The sequence below is a fragment of the Scyliorhinus torazame genome, chromosome 2, assembly GCF_047496885.1.
Source record: "Scyliorhinus torazame isolate Kashiwa2021f chromosome 2, sScyTor2.1, whole genome shotgun sequence".
In the NCBI taxonomy this organism is placed as follows: domain Eukaryota; kingdom Metazoa; phylum Chordata; class Chondrichthyes; order Carcharhiniformes; family Scyliorhinidae; genus Scyliorhinus; species Scyliorhinus torazame.
This window is the reverse complement of record NC_092708.1, coordinates 212860926-212881488: the sequence shown is the minus strand read 5'-3', so window position 1 is coordinate 212881488 and position 20563 is coordinate 212860926. Positions and strand designations below refer to the sequence as shown.

At 50.1% G+C, this 20563-nt stretch overlaps 1 protein-coding gene across 2 annotated transcripts in view; it reads left to right on the top strand.

Moving 5' to 3' along the window:
* Positions 1 to 20563, top strand: part of LOC140395520 (uncharacterized) — a 1079902-nt gene that overhangs the window by 938921 nt on the left and 120418 nt on the right. For both annotated transcript variants that reach the window (XM_072483429.1, XM_072483418.1), the window contains one exon: positions 8897 to 9007. In XM_072483429.1, the coding sequence (XP_072339530.1) occupies positions 8897 to 9007 (111 nt within the window). The remainder of the gene's footprint in view (positions 1 to 8896; positions 9008 to 20563) is intronic.

The following is a 20563-nucleotide window of genomic DNA, read 5'->3' as shown; positions in this document are numbered from 1 at the left end:
TCTGGTACGGCCGCATTTGGAGTATTGCGTACAGTTCTGGTCACCTCATTATAGGAAGGACGTGGAAGCTTTGGAGCGGGTGCAGAGGAGATTTACCAGGATGTTGCCTGGTATGGAGGGAAAATCTTATGAGGAAAGGCTGATGGACTTGAGGTTGTTTTCGTTAGAGAGAAGAAGGTTAAGAGGAAACTTAATAGAGGCATACAAAATGATCAGGGGGTTAGATAGGGTGGACAGTGAGAGCCTTCTCCCGCGGATGGAAATGGCTAGCACGAGGGGGCATAGCCTTAAACTGAGGGGTAATAGATATAGGACAGAGGTCAGAGGTAGGTTCTTTACGCAAAGAGTGGTGAGGTGTGGAATGCCCTACCTGCAACAGTAGTGAACTCGCCAACATTGAGGGCATTTACAAGTTTATTGGATAAGCATATGGATGCTAATGGCATAATGTAGGTTAGATGGCTTTTGTTTTTTGACTTCCCATGTCGGTGCAACATCGTGGGCCGAAGGGCCTGTACTGCACTGTATCATTCTATGTTCTATGTTCTATGATTGTGCTCCCCCCTCCTAGTCGGTGAACCTGGAAGCGATCAGAGCATCGTGCAGCCTCCCGTGCCTGCCCTGGCTCCATGTCCCGCATCCTCCTCGACGGACGAGGCCTGCCTTTTCTCCTCATCCTCCTCCTGCAGCACATCGCCCCTCTGCTGTGCGAGGTTGTGAAGGATGCAGTACGCCGCCACTATGGGGGCGACTGTCTGAGTCTCATACTGGAGGGCTCCACCAGAGCGGTCCAAGCACCTGAACCGCATCTCAGGACGCCAAAGCACCGCTCGATCACACCCCTGGTCACTGTGTGTGCATCATTGTAGCGGGTGTCCGCGTCGCTCTGTGGCCTCTGGATAGGTGTCATCAGCCATGGCCGCAGTGGGTAACCCCTGTCACCCAGGAGCCAACCTCACAGGTGGGGCGAGGGGCCTCCTGAACATGTCAAGAATCACAGAGTGTGCCAGGATGAAGGAATCGTGCACACTGCCCGGGTATCGGGCGCAGAGGTGCACGATGTGCAGCTGATGGTCACAGACTAGCTGTACGTTCATTGAGTGGTACCCCTTTCGGTTGGTGTAGAGCGGCCTGTTATCTCGATCATGTTTATCGCCCGTGGACCCAGGGCATCCCGGCGATGGCGGAGAACCCCACTGCCCGGGCATACTGGTGGGCTCGGTCCACATTGAAATGGATGTTTTGCTCCTCCTGGGCATAAAGGGCCTCTGTGACGTGTTATGGGCCAGGGTTTAGAGAACCCCAAAGTGTATCATGGAGTTCACCTGACCCACAATTTTTAATAGATTGTGGTATGGGGAGCACACGGCCCACTCTACAGGTGTGGTACAGCAGAAATGGAGAAGTATTTTTTCAAGCAAAACAATGTTTATTCTATGAACTCAAGTTAACCAATTTTGGGCCCCACACCTCAGGAAGGACATACTGGCACTGGAGCGGGTCCAGCGGAGATTCACACGGATGATCCCAGGAATGGTAGGCCTAACATACGATGAACGTCTGAGGATCCTGGGATTGTATTCATTGGAGTTTAGGAGGTTGAGGGGAGATCTAATAGAAACTTACAAGATAATGAATGGCTTAGATAGGGTGGATGTAGGGAAGTTGTTTCCATTAGCAGGGGAGACTAGGACCCGGGGGCACAGCCTTAGAATAAAAGGGAGTCACTTTAGAACAGAGATGAGGAGAAATTTCTTCAGCCAGAGAGTGGTGGGTCTGTGGAATTCATTGCCCCAGAGGGCAGTGGAGGCCGGGACGTTGAGTGTCTTTAAGACAGAAGTTGATAAATTCTTGATTTCTCAAGGAATTAAGGGCTATGGAGAGAGAGCGGGTAAATGGAGTTGAAATCAGCCATGATTGAATGGTGGAGTGGACTCGATGGGCCGAATGCCCTTACTTCCACTCCTAGGTCTTATGGTCTTAACCTTTTTAAACCATACAGTGAAGATCTTAGCAACCATTAATTCAAAGACAACTCCCAAAGAATACAACACTAAGTAATCCTTGAGCTTTCCTTTTAACATCCATAAGACTTAAAAACAAAACCTTTAACAGAAGCACCTCAGGTTTATCTTCACTACTGAGAGCAGCTACCACATTGAAATCAGCAAATAGACATTCAGAAGCTTGCAGAGATTCGCACACATCCTGCTGTGATTGCAGCTTCTCCAAAACTAAAACGAAACCAAACCCCCTGCAGCAAAAAGCCTAAAGCGAAAGTTAAAAGCTGCCAGACATCCCAGCTCCACCCACTCTCTGACATCACTGCAGTAACAAACACCCATTTCTTAAAGGTACTCTTACTACAGATATTTATATACACACCCATTTATAAACACCCATTTCTTAAAGGTACTCTCACATGACATCTCCCCCCAGGAAAAAAAAACCCCATCAACTTCAAGATGGTTTCATTTTAAACCTTTTCACTATCCTTTAAGAAATGCACACAGTAAATATACATTTTCATTTCAAAAAACAACACACGCAAACAGGTATAATAGTATAGTCCATTTCTTTTTTTTTCTTCTCCCTCCAACTGGAATCCCTGTTGATTGACAGTCTCTTTTGACCAAGAAGGTCTCTGCACGATCCATCCATTTCTCTATGCCTCGGCATTTCTCTTTAAAGTCAGATACTTTAGTTCAATCTGATCACAGAGTCCCTTGTAACTCTCCAACACAGGAGCATTGGTTATCACAGCTTTCAGACAGTCAAATGCCTGTTGAAAGTCCGTTGTCCACTGAATTTTCGATGTTCCTTCAGCAAGTCCATCAGTGGAGCAACCACACTACAAAAACTTTGCACAAATGTTCGATCAAATCCACTCATGCCAAGAAATCGCATTACTTCCCTTTGTCTCGAGGATATCGGAAACTCCTCAATAACTGTTGTGACCATTTGACCCTATCCAATTGTATGGCCAAGGAAAGTGACCTGGGCTTTTCCAAATTCACTTTTGGCTAGGTTTACCACCAAACCCGCCTCCTGAAGGCGATCGAATAACTCCATCAGATGTTTTAAATGTTCTTTCCATGTCTGGCTGAAAATGAACAGATTGTCGATGTATACCGCCCTATTGGGTAATCCTGAAACAACTTTGTTAGTTAACCGTTGAAATGTGGCTGGGGCGTTTTTCATGCCAAATGGCATATCTTTGAATTGGTACATACCATCTGGAGTCACAAAAGCTGAAATCTCCTTCGCCCTTTCGGATAAAGGTACCTGCCAGTAACCTTTAAGTAAATTCAGTTTGGAAATAAAAGCTAATTGTCCCACTTTCTCAATGCAATCCTCCAAACGTGGGATAGGATAAGAGTCCGTTCTTGTAACTGCATTAACCTTTCTGTAGTCCACACATAACCGTTGGGTACCGTCTGGTTTAGGTACCATCACTATGGATGAGCTCCATTGGCTGCAACCCACTTCAATAATGCCATTTTTAAGCATACTCTAAATCTCTTTGTTAACCTGTGCCAATTTTAAAGTGTTAAGTCTAGATGGATGTTGTTTGATTGGAACAGCATTTCCCACATCTACATCATGTATAGTCATTTTAGTACTTCCCAATTTATCTCTACAAACTTGCCCATGTAATATCAATAACTCTTTCAGGTCAGTCCGTTTTTCCTCTGGAAGGTAACTCAACAATTTATCCCAATTTTTAAGAACACCCTCATTTTCCAATTTAATTTGAGGTATGTCAAATTCACAGTCATCTGGATTTGGTTCGTCACTTTGGGTTAGAATCATTAAAACCTCCTTTTTCTCTCCTTCCCTTTCAAAATACCTTTTCAGCATATTCACATGACACACTCGGTGAGTCTTCCTTCTATCTGGTGTTTTTACCACATAATTCACCTCACTTAATTTCCTTTCAATCTGATAAGGTCCACAAAACCTTGCTCTTAAAGGTTCACCTACCATTGGTAACAATACTAAAACTTTATCTCCACTGGCAAAACTACGAACTTTGGATTTCCTAACCCTAACCCTAACCCGTTTCATCACATTTTGTGCAACTTTTAAATGTTGTCTAGTCAATTCACCTCTATTTGATCATTCCCTAAAATTTGACCCGTAATCCAATAATGTAATTTCCGATTTCTCACTCACCAATTTTTCCTTAATTAATTTAAGTGGTCCTCTTACCTCATGACCAAAAATTAGTTCAAAAGGACTGAATTTGGTTGACTCATGAGGGGCATCCCTAATTGCAAACAGTACAAATGGAATTCCTTTATCCCAATCCTCTGGATAATCGTGATAATAAGCCCTCAACATTGTCTGTTGCTACCTTTCTAACGCTCCCTGCGACTCTGGATGGTACACAGTTGATTTAAATTGTTTTATTCCTAAGCTATCCATAACTTCTTTGAATAACCTTGAGGTAAAATTCGATCCTTGATCCGATTGTATTTCTGTGGGTAGTCCATATCGAGGAAAGAATTCAAGTAACTCCTCCACAATCTTTTTAGCTGTAATATTACGTACTGGAATGGCCTCTGGAAACCTAGTAGAGACATCCATTATAGTCAAAAGATATTGATCCCACTTTTCGCTTTAGGAAGCGGTCCTACGCAATCAATTCGGGCACTTGTAAAAGGTTCCTCAAATGCTGGAATGGGTATTAAGGGCGCTGGTTTTATCACCACTTGAGGTTTCCCTATCACTTGACATGTGTGACATGATCGACAAAATTTAACTACATCTTTATGTAGTCCAGGCCAATAGAAATGTTTTTGGATTTTAGCTTGAGTTTTCCTTATTCCCAAATGACCTCCCCCTGGTACCTCATGTGCAACTCGCAACACCTCCTTTCTATACCATACCGGCCATACTATTTGATGAACATCTGCCCACTTTTCATCCGCCTGCATATGTAAAGGTCTCCATTTTCTCATCAAGACATCACTTTTAAGGTAATAACACTCTAGTATACACTCAGATTCCTCTTCCGTGTATGCTTTCTGATACATCTGTTTTATTTCTACATCTTTCTGTTGTAACTCCGCCAATTTTCCTGAACTAAAAATATCCGCCTTATCCTCCACCTGATTTTGTTCTTTTTCAACCATCTGATCAAAAATCGTTTCTGATAATTGCTCTTCAACTTCATCTTCACTCTTTGAATTCTCCTCTTGTCTTAACATGTGACTTTGCGACCTTGTTACTACACAATCCGGAAAAATCCCAGGATATTCGTCCTTCAACACTTCCGTTGTCTGATTTCCCACTGGCTTATCAACCACAGAAGGCATCACTCCCACCTGTGATCCAGCTATATCATTACCCAAGATAAACTGTATTCCTGGACAAGATAGTTTCTCTATTACTCCGACTACTACTTCACCACTCTTCACTGGACTTTCCAACCTTACCTTATATAATGGAACACTACTCCTCTCACCCTGAATTCCACATATTACCACCTTTTCTGGCAATATTCCTCCTAAACTACATAGCTCCTCATCTCTTTCCATTAAAGATTGACTAGCTCCCGTATCTCTTAAAATTGTGACCTCTTTACCTGCTCCTCCTGATACACATGAGTAAACTTTACCCACACAAGTAAATTCTTTAAAGAGATCTGGCACCTTCTTATCAATCACCTCTTGATCAGGCTGTACAATCTTTTGCACCTCCTTCGTTTTACTTGGGCTTTCCTTTACCACTTTAACAAACCCCACTGTCTTATCCTGTTTTACCACATCAGCCTTCCCAGTGTTTTTCTTCAACCACCAACACTGTGACTTTACATGGCCTAGTTTATTACAGTGAAAACTTTTGAAACTTTTCATTTCTTTTCTACCCTCCTGGATTTCTTTTTTAATCTGAGGTACACTCTCCTTATTATGTCCCATCAGATCACCTTTACCTTTACCACTTGAGTATTTCTCATGTCTCTAGTTTCTATCCCTCACAGGCTGAAACTGATGTCAGAAACCAAGCTTTGATTCATGAACTAATGCCATTTCTGCTGCTAATCGCGCAGTTTTAACCCTCTGCTCTTCCACATGAGTTCTCACTACATCAGGAATCAGGAATTGAATTTTTAAACTCCTCCAAAAGTATAATTTCTCTGAGAGCTTCATATGTTTGGTCTATTTTCAAAGCCCTTATCCACCTATCAAAATTACTCTGTTTGATCCTTTCAAACTCCATGTATATTTGACCAAAGTATTTCCTTAAATTTCCTAACCTTTGTCTGTAGGCTTCAGGCACTAGTTCATATGCACCTAAGATAGATTTTTTCACCTCCTCATACGTCCCAGATACCTCCTCCAGTCATCATGCAAACACTTCACTAGCCCTACCTATCAGCTTTGTTTGAATCAGTAATACCCACATGTCCTGTGGCTATTTCATTTGTTTAGCTATCTTCTCAAATTAAATGAAAAAAGCTTCTACCTCCTTCTCATCAAACCTTGGCAATGCTTGGACATATTTAAATAGATCCCCATCAAGCCTTCGACTATGACGTTCTTTCTCACTAACCTCATCACTATCATCCAACTGTACGTTTCCATTTACGTCTGCCAATTTTAACTGACTGTCATGTTTCATGGCCATTTTCTGAAGTTCAAACTCTCTCTCTTTATCTTTTTCCCTGATCGGTATCTCCCTTTCTCTCCCCTTTCCTCTCTCTCTCTCTCTCTCTTTCTTTTTCCTCTCTATCTCTTTCGTATTCAAGCTGCTTTAATTCTTTTTAAAGCCGTCCAGACTAGTCAGGCTTCTGGAACAGAAAGTCCCATCTATAGTGGAGATACAGTCACAGAGCCAGGGACTACATGAGGGGTTGTCGGCAGGCATCCAGCACCTGTGTGCCACCCAAGCCAACACCGCGCAATTGGCATCTGCGGTGGAGGCATTGGTGGTGACGGTCTTGGCTATGGATCAGCATGTCCAAGGCCTGGGGGAATATTGTGCAGGCACTGACCGAGGCTCAGGACAAGGTTGCTGTCTCACAGGCAACCATGTGCCAGAGCCACCTGGACATCGCAGTGGTGCTTCTGAGTGTGGCCAGTCACAACAGGCCATGGCTGGGAACGTTGGCGGCATTGCCCAGGTGCTGGCTGACGTGGTGCAGACACAGAGGGAGGTGGCCCAGTCACAGAGGGAGATGGTGCAGACACTGGCTGATGTGACACAAACCCAGAAGGTGGTGGCACAGTCAATGAGTGATGTGGTGTAATCCCAGATGGAGATGGTTCACTCCCTGTGCTCCATGGCCGCAAGCGTGCAGACCCTGGTCGAGACCAGAACAGGCCTCCAGGACTGGCAGCATCAGGTGGCAGAGGAGCTTCAGGGGATAGCTCCACTCACACCTCGGTTCCAAGGAATAACCCAGGGCCCAACGAGCACCCCAAGGGAGGAGGATGTGATGAGGTACGTGCGGATGACTCCTGCAGGGAAAGTGCCAGAACGCCACAGCACCTCGGACTCTGACCCATCTGTCCCTGGTGCATCAGGCCCAACGGGCTACATGGTGGCCCCGTTTGGCACACCGGGTTCTGCCCCGCATGCCCCTCTCCTCCTCCCCCACCATCTCACCACCCCTGGCCCCATCGGTGGCTGGCACTGTGGGGGTCTTTGTCCCTGGGGCTCATCCCTGATGCCATGGGTAATTTTGGCTGGCTCTGCCCCAGCCAGGGGTATGCACCGCGGTCTCCATAGGGGCTACTTGGGCGTTGCCCTGGATGGGCTGCCAGTGGGTGCCGGCCGGGTTTGGGGGTGTGTGGTGGAGGTGTGGATACACGGAGGTGGGGGGCACCCATAGGCTGGTGTCACACCAGGGGCCAATGTGGTGTTATATTACGTTGTGTAATATCTTATTACTCATTTGCTTCTTTCCAAGATGGTTCTACATTCGATGTTCATTAACACACAAAGTCTTCAATTAAAGCAAATACTGTTTATTGAGTAACGATAACAATTGAACTGTGTGTTTTTTCTCTCTTCAGCAACTAAACTAGAGTTTAAATTAACAATATTAAATATATATTAACTATGATTAATAACACCTGCTCTCTAAGCCATCTCTCACTACCTTTGGTCACTCGTCATTCCAAACACAAAGAGGCGGGAACTCTCCTTGAGTTTATCTTTTAGACCCATCTCTGGTGCTGCCATCTAGTGGTTATCTAGCTGTTACTTCTGTATATTAACCTTTTATATACATACAGATATGCAGATAACTACAGGTGGGTGGTCATTGGGTGTGCAGCAAGATAGTCCGTGCCTGGGCACCTCGCCAGTCCTGTGGGGGATCACCTCGGCCGCCCGTCCTGTTCCCCTCATCATCATCCCCCTCCCCCGGCCCTGGCTGGGACCCACTAGTCCGGCCAGTGTCCGGCCCGGCAGCCCGCAGTCACTGCTCTTTATATCCTACTTCCTCTCTCTCCTTTATCAGCCACTATGCCGGTTTCACGATTTTTATAAGCACAAGTGAACCGTACCATCGGGAACTCGGCGCATTGGAGGAGGAGAATCGCGGAGAACCCAGAGAATACCAGATCAGACCCGCTAATGATATGCAAACAGTGTTTACTGTGCATGCGCCCCGGTATGCATTGACGCCGCTGTCGAGGTGACGGAGAATCGCGATTTAGCGGCAAATTGGCGCCCGCCGCGATTTTGGCGTCGGAACCTATTCTCCACCCAGTCACGATTTCGGCGTCGACAAATGGAGAATCCTGCCCATAATTGCAAATCTTTAGGGAAATCTAATTCGTGAAGTCTCTTTGTTTCGGATAATTTACTGCCTCTCCTGCTGTGTAACATATGATGATACTCTATTTCTTACAATGTGATTTTACTTTGTCTTTGTCTCTAGCTGAAGTCAGCCACTTACACAACTCAAAGTCTTTCTCCGATTATTTCTGCTGAAGAGCTGGAGGAAGTACAGAAGAAGAAGGATGAAATGGAATATCGGATGAACACTGTGGTAAGAGCTTTTAATCCCCTAATCAATGGAGCAAATGTTCCTCTCTTTTTGCCTGATTTTGGGTGAGTTGAAGAAAGTCAGTGGTGAGCCATTCTGCTATATCTCCTGTCTCCTCATCCCTGTTCTGTGATATCCTTTCAGAAGTATACTCAGGTTTACAGTATGTTCACCCATATTATAATCAAATCCAAATGTAGAGAATATGCCATTCTACAAAATTTAAAGGTGTTCCTTGCCTGATGCAATTTTGACACAATCTGGAACTCGCTTTGCCAACAGATTGTTGTGGTTCACTGTATACATTATACAAAATCTGTCAACTAAAACCTTGGCATTAATGTGGTATCCAAATTCATTCTTGGAATCAATATCCAAAAGGTGTTAGGACTTGTGAGGAAAAGCTCTGATTAAAAAAAATATTTTGTGGTAACAAATGGAACAACATTTGGTAACCCCTGAAAATTGGCACAGGGTTCATGATATGCAGTGAATCCAAGCCCATTCAAAGTAACACAGATAGCACACAAACATTATGCTGCCTGCTGATTCTAACAATTATAGAACATAGAACATAGAACAATACAGCGCAGTACAGGCCCTTCGGCCCACGATGTTGCACCGAAACAAAAGCCATCTAACCTACACTATGCCATTATCATCCATATGTTTATCCAATAAACTTTTAAATGCCCTCAATGTTGGCGAGTTCACTACTGTAGCAGGTAGGGCATTCCACGGCCTCACTACTCTTTGCGTAAAGAACCTACCTCTGACCTCTGTCCTATATCTATTACCCCTCAGTTTAAAGCTATGTCCCCTCGTGCCAGCCATTTCCATCCGCGGGAGAAGGCTCTCACTGTCCACCCTATCCAACCCCCTGATCATTTTGTATGCCTCTATTAAGTCTCCTCTTAACCTTCTTCTCTCCAACGAAAACAACCTCAAGTCCATCAGCCTTTCCTCATAAGATTTTCCCTCCATACCAGGCAACATCCTGGTAAATCTCCTCTGCACCCGCTCCAAAGCCTCCACGTCCTTCCTATAATGCGGTGACCAGAACTGTACGCAATACTCCAAATGCGGCCGGACCAGAGTTCTGTACAGCTGCAACATGACCTCCCGACTCCGGAACTCAATCCCTCTACCAATAAAGGCCAACACTCCATAGGCCTTCTTCACAACCCTATCAACCTGGGTGGCAACTTTCAGGGATCTATGTTGAGTCATGTAGCCCAAACTGAACAGGTTGTTGTGCAATGCATGCATCAGCATGGGGGCCCATGTTTGTGTGAGGCTTGTACTATTTGAAGTTAACTTTCACTACTTAAGCCAGACTGCACCTCTTAAAAGGGAGCTGCATTTTGATTGCAGCATGGGCTGGAAGTGATGAAAGAGAAGTTTATAAGCAGGATTAACCTTGAAAAATGGTGTAAGAGGCCAGAGAGTGAACCCCAAGATTTCCTGATGCAACACTGGATCACTTGCTTCAGGAGATACAGAGCATGATTCTCCGTCCTTGTTGCACTCTCGCTCGAGCAAAACGAAGTTGGTGAATAGTGGGAGAGGCTGAAAACGAGAACCGCACCAGCCGCCAAACAGTTTGCGCTGCAACCGGCCCGCACCTGTAGGCGAAATCGGGATCTCGCCGTGGCATGGCGAGAAATCAATTATCACCACTTAAGCCCTATTTCCACACAAATAATGAGAGTAATCCAATATCCAACAGCCTCCCTTTATTCAGCGGCCTCCCCAGCAAATGGTCACGCTGGCGCCGATTAGTACTCCTTTTGAAAAACGTGAACCTGGCACAAGGGCTTCTGTGGGGAGCTGAGGAAGTGAGTAGCCACCTTTGCTCACAGGCAAAGAGCCTCGGAGCGCTGGGCTTGTCACCCCAGTGCTCGGCGGGGGAACCTCCGCAAGGGTGGGCTGCCACAGGAGGGTGTGGAGAGGTGCTGCGGGAGCAACTGGGAGGCAACCGTGCACAGCACCACCATGCCAACCCCTGGATCGTGTGTATCCGTTCCGGGGGCATCCCTTGTCCCTGCCCGTCTGCCCCACCGACCACCCATGACCCCCAACGACTGCCAAAGCTTCTGGCCGTGCGGCCGACAGCTATTGCTAATCAGAAATTGGCAATCGTGGTTAAGTGAGCACTTCACACAACCCAAGTGGATTCCCATGGCTAGGCAGGCCATGTACATGTGCAGCTCACTGCCTAGCATCACAATCACATCTTGTTGCCTGACTCTGTGCTTGAACACTGCGGGAGCCAACGCCACAAGTAGCAGCCAACATCCAAACAACCAAGGGCTGGAAAACAGCTCAGGGGACATGTTCATGGCTGGATGGTTGGTAAGTGCCATGAGGAAGGGAAGATGCCTAGAGAGATGGGCCAAGGGTTTGGAGGTCGATCACACAGAGGCATCATATTAGTTGTGCAGAAGGGCATTTATTCCCCACTCTCCTGATGGTGCTGCCCCCCTCCCCCACCCTCCCTCACCCCCTATCTACCCCCACCCCCTCCCCCGGTGCCCTCAGTGATCCTCGATGTGCTTTGCCTTTCTAGCTATATCACTACATCTAGGTGTGTCCCCAAGATGCACATCAGAGGTGGAGGCAGCCAGCTGCTAACCATGCCCTGTGGTCTTCGATGCCCCTGACGGGCATCTTCTGGGGCCAGAGGGCCTTGGCTCATTTGTCAGCGGCACATGTACAGTCGTGCTGCCCTGTCCCGTGTGCTGGCTGTGAGACGTGGCCTCATCAGAGAACTGGAACTCGGGGACCTGGTGGCCACCATTGGCACTCCGTGGGACAGGTCCGGATTGGCACCCAGCGCCTCCTCCTCCTGCTCGGTGCCCATAAGGCCCTGGGATTCACCTTGGGACAGAGGGCAGCTGGTTTGAGCCCCAGCTGCCCCTGCATCATCTGGCTCTGCCAACCCTTGCGGTTCCCATGGTCCGCACCATCGTGTGGACGCCCTCGGTGATGCTCCTCAGTGACTAGGCCATGCTCTGCAGTGACTCGGCAATGCCCACCTGAGACTGGGACAAGTTCCACAGCGTCTCGGCCATTCCCATCTGAGAGCGGGACATGTCTCGCAGAACCTCATCAAGGTCAGCCTGGTACTGGGTGACATCCCCCAGCACGTTGAACGTTCTGCCGAGACTATCAGCCATGGCCGTCACCAACTGCGCGACGCGTTGGACACCTTCACTAATGGTACCGACATTGTGCACCAGGCTCTCCACTGCGGTGCCACCCTAGCAATGTTGGCTTCGGTGCCATGCATTGCCGGCAACATCTCCCGCGCCCATAGCCTCTGGACTCCTCCAAATGGCTATGATCCTGTTGGAGTGTCGTTGACATCTCCCTTTGAATGTCCCGGCTGCACCCTAACGTCTCCATCAGATCTGGGATGATCACTTCCACAGGAACAGCATCAGGCTGGGATCCAGCTGGGTCCTGGGATCCAGCAGACCTCCGACTGCTGTCTTGCCTGAGGGTTCCTGCCTCCACCTAATGTACATCAGCAGTTGTGTGGTGCTCACCAGATTGTGCCCCAGAAGCCTGACCACTAACATTTCCCCCCGACGTGCATGTATTTGTGCTTGTGGAGGGTGGGGATGACAGCTGTGATGCCTCGATCGTGTCTTCCTCAGTGCTCTCCTTTGAGGTAATCTCCTGGGAGGCTGCCACTAGGGATGTGATGGTGCCATCGGCTGGAGAATGGGCATGTGGTCAGTGGGAGGTATGGACCAGTCAGTAAGGCAATAATAACTCACGTTTGACAGGTCCTTTGGCTAGGGCCCAGTGGTTCCTCACCTATGCGGCATCCGCCAGCCTCCGCATTAGTGTCCGCTCTGTCCTCAGCCACCCCAGACACCTTCAGGGCACGCTCCTCGAAGGTGGTGAGGATTCTTATGTCCGACACCCCACCGCCAGTCTTGGCCCATTCCTGGCAATTGTGAGAGGGTTTTTCCCGAGGAAACACAGAGAGTGCATTATTAGCCATACACGTGGTTCACAGTGGTGTGAGGGAGGTGTGAAGGAAGGGTTGGGGAAGTTGAAGGGAGAGGGAGGTTTGGGGGTCGCATGGAGAGTTGGGGTGGTGGATGCTCACTTGGGGGTGGAAAGGTCTCGGGGGAGGGGCGGGGGTTGGGGTGTGTGTTGATGTTGGCTCACTCAAGCTGCCCGGTGTAGGTCGTTCTCCTTTTTCCGGCACTGGAGGCCAGACATCCCTCCTGGCCTCCACTGTGACTAGGAGCCTCCCCAAATCTGAATTCCCAAATCTTGGGGCCGGTCTCCAAGGCGCCATCATTGCAAGCTAGCTGGGGTTGGCTGAGCAAGTGCTGCTCAATTTGTTAGGGCGGGGGGGGGAGAGCTGGCTAGCGCGGTGCCGGCGAATCGGCTGGTGAGCCTTCATTTGCAGCGATAAACCCAAGGGTCCTTGTTGAGTGGACCAATTAACGAGGCTTTTCCGGCCTCGGGCTGAGCACCGGGAAGCTCGTGGCCGCTCCCGCTTGCTGCCACACTTAGAATTCTTTCCAGAGAATCGCACCCACAGAGAATGAGAGAGGTCCTCGAATCCAGGGACACGGTTGTTCTCCAGGCAGATATTAAGACAGTGAGAACAAATAGCATCACAGTCGATACTAGCAATCTTACTGCAAAGGCTGGGATGCAGTGATGCAAGAAATTTAATGACTTCACATGAGTAGTCAAAGTGAATGAATACATCTTCTTATGTTATTTCCTTACAAATAAAACAACTGTTTCACACACTGCTCCATTCACCACACCCAGTCATCTACCAACAATCTCTATCCACCATCTCTGTTAAACTTCCCTCACCCTTACATATTTAACACCTCTGTCTGCAGCACACTCACATTTCACAGCTTGTAAATGTATGGCTAACAATGCAATCGATGTCTCTGTGGCAGTCACATCACCCAAGCACATTGCACCATACCCATTGACACACTTCCCTCTCTTTTGCAGAGGCAGCAGCACGTTATCAATGATGGACAGACTTTGTCTGAGCTTTCAGTAAATCTTTTAAAAATACCTCTCGAAACTTGGATAGTCACTTAAAAAAATATCATCCTTTTCAGTAGTGATGCGACCATCAATTCACTCGAGTCAAGAGTAGAAGTAAACCGTGGCTTTAATCAACTAAGAACAGTGCCTGCCTGCGACTGATCCAATACTGAGAACCGCCTACAAGTCGACTGCTCTTTATACCTCCCTTCAAGGGGAGGAGCCATGGGCGGAGCCCATCCATGCCCCAACATGTTCCCCTATGGATAATGCCATACAATGGCCCATAGATGGAGCCCACAAGGGCAACAGCATAGCACAGATACAAATACAAGGGCAAAGCATGGTACAGATACAATGGTGGATTTCTGAGTAGGACGGGCCACGGTGTCTTCAGCCAGGATGGAAGCAAGGCCCCTGAGGTGGACTTCCTGGGGGAAACAAATAGGCGGTCATGAGGGGTCTCGTTTGTGGCCATGCAAAGTAGGGACCTAATAGAGTGGAGCTCAATGGGGAGGACTTCCTGCCAGTGGGAAACTGGGATATTCCTGGACCGCAGGATCAGTAGGACGGTCTTCCAGACCGTCGCGTTCTCCCTCTCCACCTGCCCGTTTCCCCTGGGGTTATAACTGGTAGTCCTGCTCGAGGCGATGCCCTTACTGAGCAGGTACTGACGCAGTTTGTCGCTCATGAACGATGAGCCCCGGTCACTGTGGACATAATTAGGAAAACCAAACAGGGTGAAGACACTATGTAGGGCTTTAATGACGGTGGATGTGGTCATGTCGGGGCAAGGAATTGCAAAGGGGAAGCAGGAGAACTCATCAATAATATTGAGGAAATATGTATTGCGGTTTTTGGAAGGGAGGGGCCTTTGAAATCGATACTGTGGTGCTCAAAGGGCCGGGGTGCCTTCACCAGGTGGGCCTTATCTGGTCGATAGAAGTGCGGTTTACACTCCGCACAGAAATGGCAGTCCCTGGTCATAGCTCTGACCTCCTCGGTGGAGTAGGGCAGGTTGCAGGTGACTATCCAAGTTTCGAGAGGTATTTTTAAAAGATTTACTGAAAGCTTTGATATAGTGGATAAGCCGGGTGACCCTCGGGTGACAGAGATCACCGTGGATAGCCTGTAGTCGGTCATCTTGCACGCTGGTGCATGTGCCGAGGGCATCTGGGGGCTCGTTGAGCTTCCCAGGGCGATATACTATATCGTAGTTATAGGAGGAGAGTTCGATCCTCCACCTCAAGATCTTATCGTTCTTGATTTTGCCCCGCTGCGTATTATCGAACATGAAGGCTACCGATCGTTGGTCGGTAATGAGGGTAAACCTCCTATCAGCGAGGTAGTGCCTCTAGTGCCGTACGGCTTCCACGATGGCTTGGGCCTCCTTTTCGACTGAGGAGTGCCGAATTTCGGAGGTGGTGAGGGTGCGCGGAAAAAACGCGACCGGTCTGCCTGCTTGATTGAGGGTAGCGGCGAGAACGACCTCTGATGCATCGCTCTCCACCTGAAAAGGGACAGACTCGTCCACTGCACGCATCGCGGCTTTGGCGATGTCCGCCTTGGTGCAGCTGAAGGCCTGGCGGGCCTCAGTTACCAGTGGGAAGACGGTGGCCTTGATTAGTGGGCGGGCTTTGTCCACATATTTGGGGACCCACTGGGCATAATATGAAAAGAACCCGAGGGACCTTTTCAGGGCCTTGGGGCAGTGGGGAGTTGCAGGAGGGGCGCATACTGTCAGGGTCGGGTCCTAGAACCCCGTTTTCTATGACGTAGCCGAGGATGGCTAGTCTTGTTCTGCGGAAAACGCTTTTCTCCTTGTTGTACGTGAGGTTTAGGGTTTGGGCGGTTTGGAGAAATCTGTGGAGGTTGGCGTCGTGGTCCTGCTGATCATGGCCGCAGATGGTGACATTGTCCAAGTACGGAAATGTGGCCCGCAGCCCGTACCAGTCCACCATTCGGTCCATTGTTCTTTGGAATACCGAAACCCCGTTCGTGACGCCAAAGGGGACCCGGAGGAAGTGGAAAAGGCGGCCGTCTGCCTCAAACGCCTTGTAGTGGCTCTCCTCCGGTCGGATTGGGAGCTGGTGGTATGCAGACTTCAGATCCACCGTGGAGAACACCCGGTAGTGTGCGATCTGGTTTACCATGTCTGGAAGGGGGTACGCAACAAGTTGTGTGTACCGGTTTATGGTATGGCTGTAATCTCCAAACATCCGGTTCTTTTCCCCGGTCTTGACGACCACCACCTGAGCTCTCCAGGGGCTATTGCTGGCCGCGATGACTCCCTCCCGCAAGAGTCGCTGGACCTCGGACCTGATAAAAGTCCTGTCCTGTATGCTATACCGCCTGCTTCTGGTGGCGACTGGTTTGCAGTCGGCGGTGAGGTTTGCGAAGAGTGGGGGAGGGTCGACTTTTAGGATCGCGAGGCTACATATGGTGAGTGGGGGAGGCCCTCCCGAACTTCAGGGATCGGCTCCTGAGGTTGCATTGGAAATCTAGTCCCAATAGGAGAGGAGGGCAGAGGTCTGGGAGCAGATATAATTTAAAATTGGCGTACTTGGCGCCCTGTATTGCTAGGGTTGCGGTAGTGCACCCTCGGATTTGCACCGAGTGCGACCCAGAGACGAGGGAAATGGTTTGGTGCGCTGGGAAAATTGGAAGCGAGCAGCGTCTTACCATGTCCGGGTGAATGAAACTCTGTGCTCCCGGAGTCGAAAAGGCAAGGCGTCTCGTGCCCGTTTACCCGGATGGTCATCATGGAGCTCCGGAGGTGCTTGGGTCGCGACTGGTCCAGGGTGACCGTGCTGAGTTGCGGGTAGCCGGCGTGGTCGGAGCTGCTGGGGTGGTTCCGCGATGGCTGCCCTTGTTGATCATACACGTCGAGCGGCGTAGCAGATGGCGGCCAAGGTGGTGGCCCCCGTTGGTCGAGCGTGGCGGGCGGTGAGGATGATGGCGGCCAAGATGGCGGCCCCCATGGATCGCACGTGGCTGGCGCGTGGGGGAGGATGGCCATGGTGGTAGTCCCGTGAGTCGCACGTGCTGTGAGGGCTGGAAAATGGCTGCACCCACGGATAGCACGAGGCTGATGACGCGTCTACAGGGGGCGGAGTCGGCAGACACGCTGCCACACTGCGGGGTCTGTGGGCCTGTGAGTCTGAGGATTGGGCCTGTGAGTTAGTATTCTTGGACCTGGCCAGGCAAACTTTGGTGAAATGTCCTTTTCTCCCACAGCTGCTGCAGGTCACGTTACGGGCTGGGCAGTGCTGCTGGGGGTGTTGGGACTGGCCGCAGAAATAGCAGGGTAGCCCCCCATGGTGGACGGGCGACCGCGAAACACAGGCCTGGGGTAGTCTTTGGTCAGGGGTCCACGAGGGGGTCGCGTGGTCAGCCGGGAACACGTTAAGGCTCTGGAATGCTACTTCCAGAGAGGAGGCTAACTTTACCGTCTGATCCACGTCCAGGGCCCCCTTTTCGAGTAGGCGCTGTCTCACATAGTTAGACCGGACTCCCGCCACGTAGACGTCTTGGACGGCGAGTTCCATATGTTGAGTGGCCGTAACGGCCTGGTAGTTGCAGCTGCGTGCGAAGGCTTTGAGGTCGCGTAGGTACTCCTCCAGCGATTCCCCGGGCGCTGGCGGCGAGTGGCGAGGATGTGTCGCGCGTAGACCTCGTTCACGGGCGATACATAGAGGCGTTCGAGCATCGCGAGGGCGTCTGCATAGGAGGAGGCCTTGTCGAGTTGAACAGAGATTCGATGGCTCACCTGTGCGTGGAGGAGGCTCAGCTTCTGTTTGTCGGTGACGGAAGGCATGTAGGAGGCTGCGAGATAGGCCTTGAAACAGCGGAGCCAGTGCGAAAAAATTTATTTTGCCTCCGTGGCCTGCGGATCGAGTTCCAATCAGTCAGGTTTTAGGGCCGATTCCATAGTTGCGTTTAAGTTGATTAAATTGATGCGATCATCAATTCACTCGAGTCAAGAGTAGAAGTAAACCGTGGCTTTAATCAACTTGTGCCTGCCTGCGACTGAGCCAATACTGAAAACCGCCTGCAGGTCAACTGCTCTTTATACCTCCCTTCACGGGGAGGAGCCATGGGCGGAGCCCATACATGCCCCAACATGTTCCCCTATGGATAGGTGGAGCCCACAAGGGCAACAGCATAGCACAGATACAAATACAAGGGCAAAGCATGGTACAGATACAATGGTGGATTATTGGTCTAATACATTCACCACAAGTAGTTCATAAATCTGCAGAAAGAACAAGCTCACGTTCCCCTACATAAAAAAACCCAATGAGCAGAATCCATCAGAGTGCTTGAAGACAGTCGAAAGCTCAGACATTTGCCAAAGCTTTGTAAAGGTCAAACAGATGTCTGAGTTTAACTTCAATGGAAGGAGAAAAGTAATGGGGACATTTCATATGGTCAGTTTTGGATTTAAAACTGCGCCAATCATTCAATAATGTACAATTCAGAATAACATTTTATCCAGTGGATATTCTATTCCAATGCACCTGAAGACTTTTCCACTTTCACAATGCTGTTCTTTCCCTTGACAGCTGTCCAGTTATCAGAGGTAACAACCCGGTAACCATATTATTTAATGATCCCTGGGGCGGGATTCTCCACAATCGGCGCGATGTCCGCCGACCGGCGCCAAAAACGGTACGAATCAGTCCGGCATCGCGCCGCCCCAAAGGTGCGGAACTCTCCGCATCTTGGGGGGCTGAGCCATCACCTTGAGGGGCTAGGCCCGCGCCGGACTGATTTCCGCCCCGCCAGCTTGCGCGGAAATAATTTTGCCGTGCGCCGCATGCGCGGGAGCGTCAGCGCAGTGGAGGGGGTCTCTTCCGCCTCCGCCATAGTGGAGACCATGGCGAAGGCGGAAGGAAAAGAGTGCCCCCACGGCACAGGCCCGCCCGCGGATCGGTGGGCCCCGATCGCAGGCCAGGCCACCGTGGGGGCACCCCCCGGGGCCAGATCGCCCCCCGCCCCCCCCCCCCCCCCCAGGACCCCGGAGCCTGCCCACGCCACCTTGTCCCGCCGTTCGAAAGGTGGTTCAATCCACGCCGGCTGGCGTGGGTTGACAGCGGCGGATCTTCGGCCCATCGCGGACCGGAGAATCACCGGGGGATTTCCGCCGACCGGCGCGGCGCGATTCCCGCCCCCGCCGAATCTCCGGTGGCGGAGAATTCGGGACACGGCGGGGGCGGGATTCACGGCGGCCCCCGACGATTCTCCGACCCGGTGGGGGGTCGGAGAATCGCGCCCCTTATCTTTTTACACCACACACTGTTATCACTCACTTTTTGTAAAAACAGATGCAATTTAGGCTACAGCATTTCATGTGAAATAGACAACACATTTCGTGTTGCCTTTTCATATGATTCTGCTCTGATTCACGAGAGCTCTCTGCTGAAGTGAATTGTATCACCTACCAAAACCCGCCTGCCTCCAACAAAATGAGAGTTGTTGATTCTTCCTGCCTGACCTCTCAGGTGAATGAAAATGACCGAAGGCATTATTTCGAAGAAGAGCAAGGGGGTGGCCAGGCCAATATTCCTCAACTGATTTGGTCAGAAATGTCCACTTACGGCAGCAACATCAAGACAACAGCATGCAGGCTCCTGGCCTGCCGCCACCATTCCCATGCTGATAAAAATTGTCGGTGCCGCAAATTGGGAATCCCTGATCCAAACTCCAGCATAAGTTGTAAAGCTGGGCTACCATACTTTGACCCTGTATCAAGTCAAGAAAATCCAAGCCCAGTGCTTTCAGTGGCTCACAGCAGTCTAGCAATTTGCTGTGAGAGTTTACTGGGATTGCTGAGACCATGTAGTGGCAATGGCATCACAGAGCACAAAACTGCTATCTTCACTCAGGGTGACAGCATTTGTGTTTCTACCACTGCACCTGGTCTTACTATTGTCTGTCTGCCAGCCAGCCCAGACTGATGACCACCCATGCCAAGACAACGCAATCTGAAACCCGGGGCCAGATTGTCTGTTCCTGAGACTAAATGTTGACGCCAGGGCAGGACTGGTGGATTCTATGACAGCAAAATTGGCGCCGCACTTGGACCAATTCACCAAACGTTAAAGGGCTAGCACCAGCACCATGTGGAATTAGGCCGCAAAGGGGAGCTGCACCAGAGAATGTGGGGCCGTTTTGATGGAAAGCACGGGCTTTTTCACGTGCTAGAGAAGGAAGGGGGTGGGGCCGGGGGGAAGGGCGGTGTTGGAGAGGAGCGCCCGCTAATGGACGGGGGTGGGGGGGGGTGGAAGACTACGACACTGGGGGGTCGATGGAGTGGCGGGAGTGGCCGGGGTCAGCAGGATTCAGCTGACTTACGGGAGTGCTATGGGGGGAGCAACGCAGCTGGGGGGGGACCTAGCTTGGGGGTGAGGGGGGGAGGGGGGAGAGGGGGGAACTGGGTTGCTGCTGCATTGGCCAAAGGGGAGCTGGAGCTCGGAGAAAGAGTTGGGGCGGGGGTCTGCTGCTGGGGGGAAT